The 2,500-nt window shown below is 53.2% G+C and overlaps 1 protein-coding gene and 1 long non-coding RNA gene across 2 annotated transcripts in view; one reads left to right on the forward strand and one right to left on the reverse strand.

The window, feature by feature from the left end:
• LOC123502835 overlaps positions 1 to 2,500 on the forward strand; it is a 69,556-nt gene that overhangs the window by 22,238 nt on the left and 44,818 nt on the right. The window lies entirely within an intron of this gene.
• The window catches only part of LOC123502834, a 46,097-nt gene that overhangs the window by 5,220 nt on the left and 38,377 nt on the right, over positions 1 to 2,500 (reverse strand). The window contains 2 exon segments of the mRNA XM_045252106.1: positions 1 to 2,344; positions 2,347 to 2,500. The exon segment at positions 1 to 2,344 is cut by the window's left edge and continues 1,373 nt beyond it; the exon segment at positions 2,347 to 2,500 is cut by the window's right edge and continues 81 nt beyond it. Coding sequence (XP_045108041.1) covers positions 1 to 2,344; positions 2,347 to 2,500 — 2,498 coding nt within the window.

The following is a 2,500-nucleotide window of genomic DNA, read 5'->3' on the forward strand; positions in this document are numbered from 1 at the left end:
TCGTCTTTCTTTCCCCTGTAGAGGGAGCCAATGTGCCGCTTGTCTTCAGAAAGGTTTTGGGAGTTGTCTTCATCCTTCTTTCCTCTATACAGTGACCCAATATGTCGCTTGTCTTCAAGAATGTTTTTTGAGTTGTCTTCGTCCTTCTTTCCTCTGTATAAGGATCCAATATGGCGTTTGTCTTCAGCAAGGTTGTCTTCATCTTTTTTCCCCCTGTACAGTGAACCGATGTGTCGCTTGTCTTCAGAGAGGCCTTGGGCGGTGTCTTCATCTTTCTTCCCTCTGAGCAGGGAGCCGATGTGCCTTTTGTCTTCAACGAGATTTTGAGAGTTGTCTTCATCCTTCTTGCCGCGGTACAAAGACCCAATATGGCGTTTGTCTTCAGCAAAATTGGCTTCATCTTTCTTGCCTCTATACAATGAGCCGATGTGTCGCTTGTCTTCAGATAGGCCTTGGGCGTTGTCTTCGTCTTTTTTTCCACGGTACAGTGAGCCAATATGCCGCTTGTCTTCGGAGAGGCTCTGATACATGTTGTCTTCGTCCTTCTTGCCGCGATACAGAGAGCCGATGTGCCTTTTGTCTTCAGAAAGGACGTGATACAAGCTGTCTTCATCTTTCTTACCGCGGTAGAGGGAGCCAATGTGCCTCTTGTCTTCATAAAGCCCCTGCATGTTGTCTTCATCTTTCTTGCCGCGATACAAGGACCCGATATGTCTCTTGTTTTCAGAAAGTTCATTGTACAAGTTGTCTTCGTCTTTCTTCCCCCGGTACAAGGAGCCGATGTGACGCTTGTCTTCGTAAAGGCCGTTGTACAGATCGTCTTCGTCCTTCTTGCCCCTGTACAGTGAACCAATGTGTCTCTTGTCTTCAGGGAGGTCGTAATATGAGTTGTCTTCGTCCTTCTTACCCCTGTAAAGTGAACCAATGTGTCTCTTGTCTTCTGAGAGGTCGTAATATGAGTTGTCTTCGTCCTTCTTACCCCTGTACAGTGAACCAATGTGCCGCTTGTCTTCAGGGAGGTCGTAGTATGAGTTGTCTTCGTCCTTCTTGCCCCTGTACAGTGAACCAATGTGCCGCTTGTCTTCAGGGAGGTCGTAGTATGAGTTGTCTTCGTCCTTCTTACCCCTGTACAGTGAACCAATGTGCCGCTTGTCTTCAGGGAGGTCGTAGTATGAGTTGTCTTCGTCCTTCTTGCCCCTGTACAGTGAACCAATGTGCCGCTTGTCTTCAGGGAGGTCGTAGTATGAGTTGTCTTCGTCCTTCTTACCCCTGTACAGTGAACCAATGTGCCGCTTGTCTTCTGAGAGGTCGTAATATGAGTTGTCTTCGTCCTTCTTACCCCTGTACAGTGAACCAATGTGTCTCTTGTCTTCTGAGAGGTCGTAATATGAGTTGTCTTCGTCCTTCTTACCCCTGTACAGTGAACCAATGTGCCGCTTGTCTTCTGAGAGGTCTTGGTACAAATCATCATCGTCTTTCTTGCCGCGGTAGAGAGACCCAATGTGCCTTTTGTCTTCAGGAAAACCCAAAAGGTTGTCTTCGTCCTTCTTGCCTCGGTACAGAGAGCCGATGTGCCTCTTGTCTTCAGAAAGTTCTTGGTACAAATCATCATCGTCTTTCTTACCTCGGTACAGGGAGCCGATGTGCCTCTTGTCTTCAGGAAGGTCATACAGGCCGTCTTCGTCCTTCTTGCCCCTGTACAAGGACCCAATATGCCGCTTGTCCTGGTCCGGCAGGGTGACGGCGTCCCAGGGTGTGATCAGCGCCGCCAGGTCCTGCGTGGCTCCGGGGCTGATGAGGCCAGCCGCCAGTAGGCGCCGCTGCAGCTCCAGCTCGTCGTCAGGGTGGTTGGCGAGCAAGGATGAAAATTGCTGCTTGGACAGCTCCCGAACGTCTTCCAGCTGGCGCACCGCGTCATCCTGAGCCCCGCCCGCGCCGCCCACGCTTCGCTTGCCGGGGATGGAGATGCCGCGGTAGCTGGGACTCTTGAGCAGCGAGCCGAAGTGTCGCTTGTCCTGCATGAAGGGCAGCGGGCCGCTCCGGAGCAGCGAGCCGTAGTGCCGCTTGTCCTGGCGGTAGAACACGCTGTTGAGGTAGGCAGTCTGGGGCGGCGTGTCGGACTTGAGCAGCGAGGCGTAGAACCGCTTCTGCAGGCGGGACTCCGAGTCGTCAGCGGCGTCCTGCGGGCTGAACTTGGTGCCCTCGCCCATCACTCGAGACTTGAGCAATGATGCGAAGTACTTCTTCTCCCGCAGGTCCTTAGGGAAGGCGTTGTTGCGTGCCAGGCTGGACAAGTGTCGCTTCTCCAGAGCCTGAGCCTCAGCGTCCTCGGGCAAGGTACCTCGGCAGGAGACGCCGCTGCGGAAGTCATGATCTCGTGGCTAGGGTTCCCGTCCTGTTGGCCGATGAAGGATCTCTTGTAGCCCCAGACAGGAAGCCGTCCATCCTGCCGCAGCAGCGATCCCAGGAACCGTTTCTCCCTGGCCGGCTCCTCCTGCTG

The sequence above is a fragment of the Portunus trituberculatus genome, chromosome 12 (assembly GCF_017591435.1).
Source record: "Portunus trituberculatus isolate SZX2019 chromosome 12, ASM1759143v1, whole genome shotgun sequence".
Lineage (NCBI taxonomy): Eukaryota > Metazoa > Arthropoda > Malacostraca > Decapoda > Portunidae > Portunus > Portunus trituberculatus.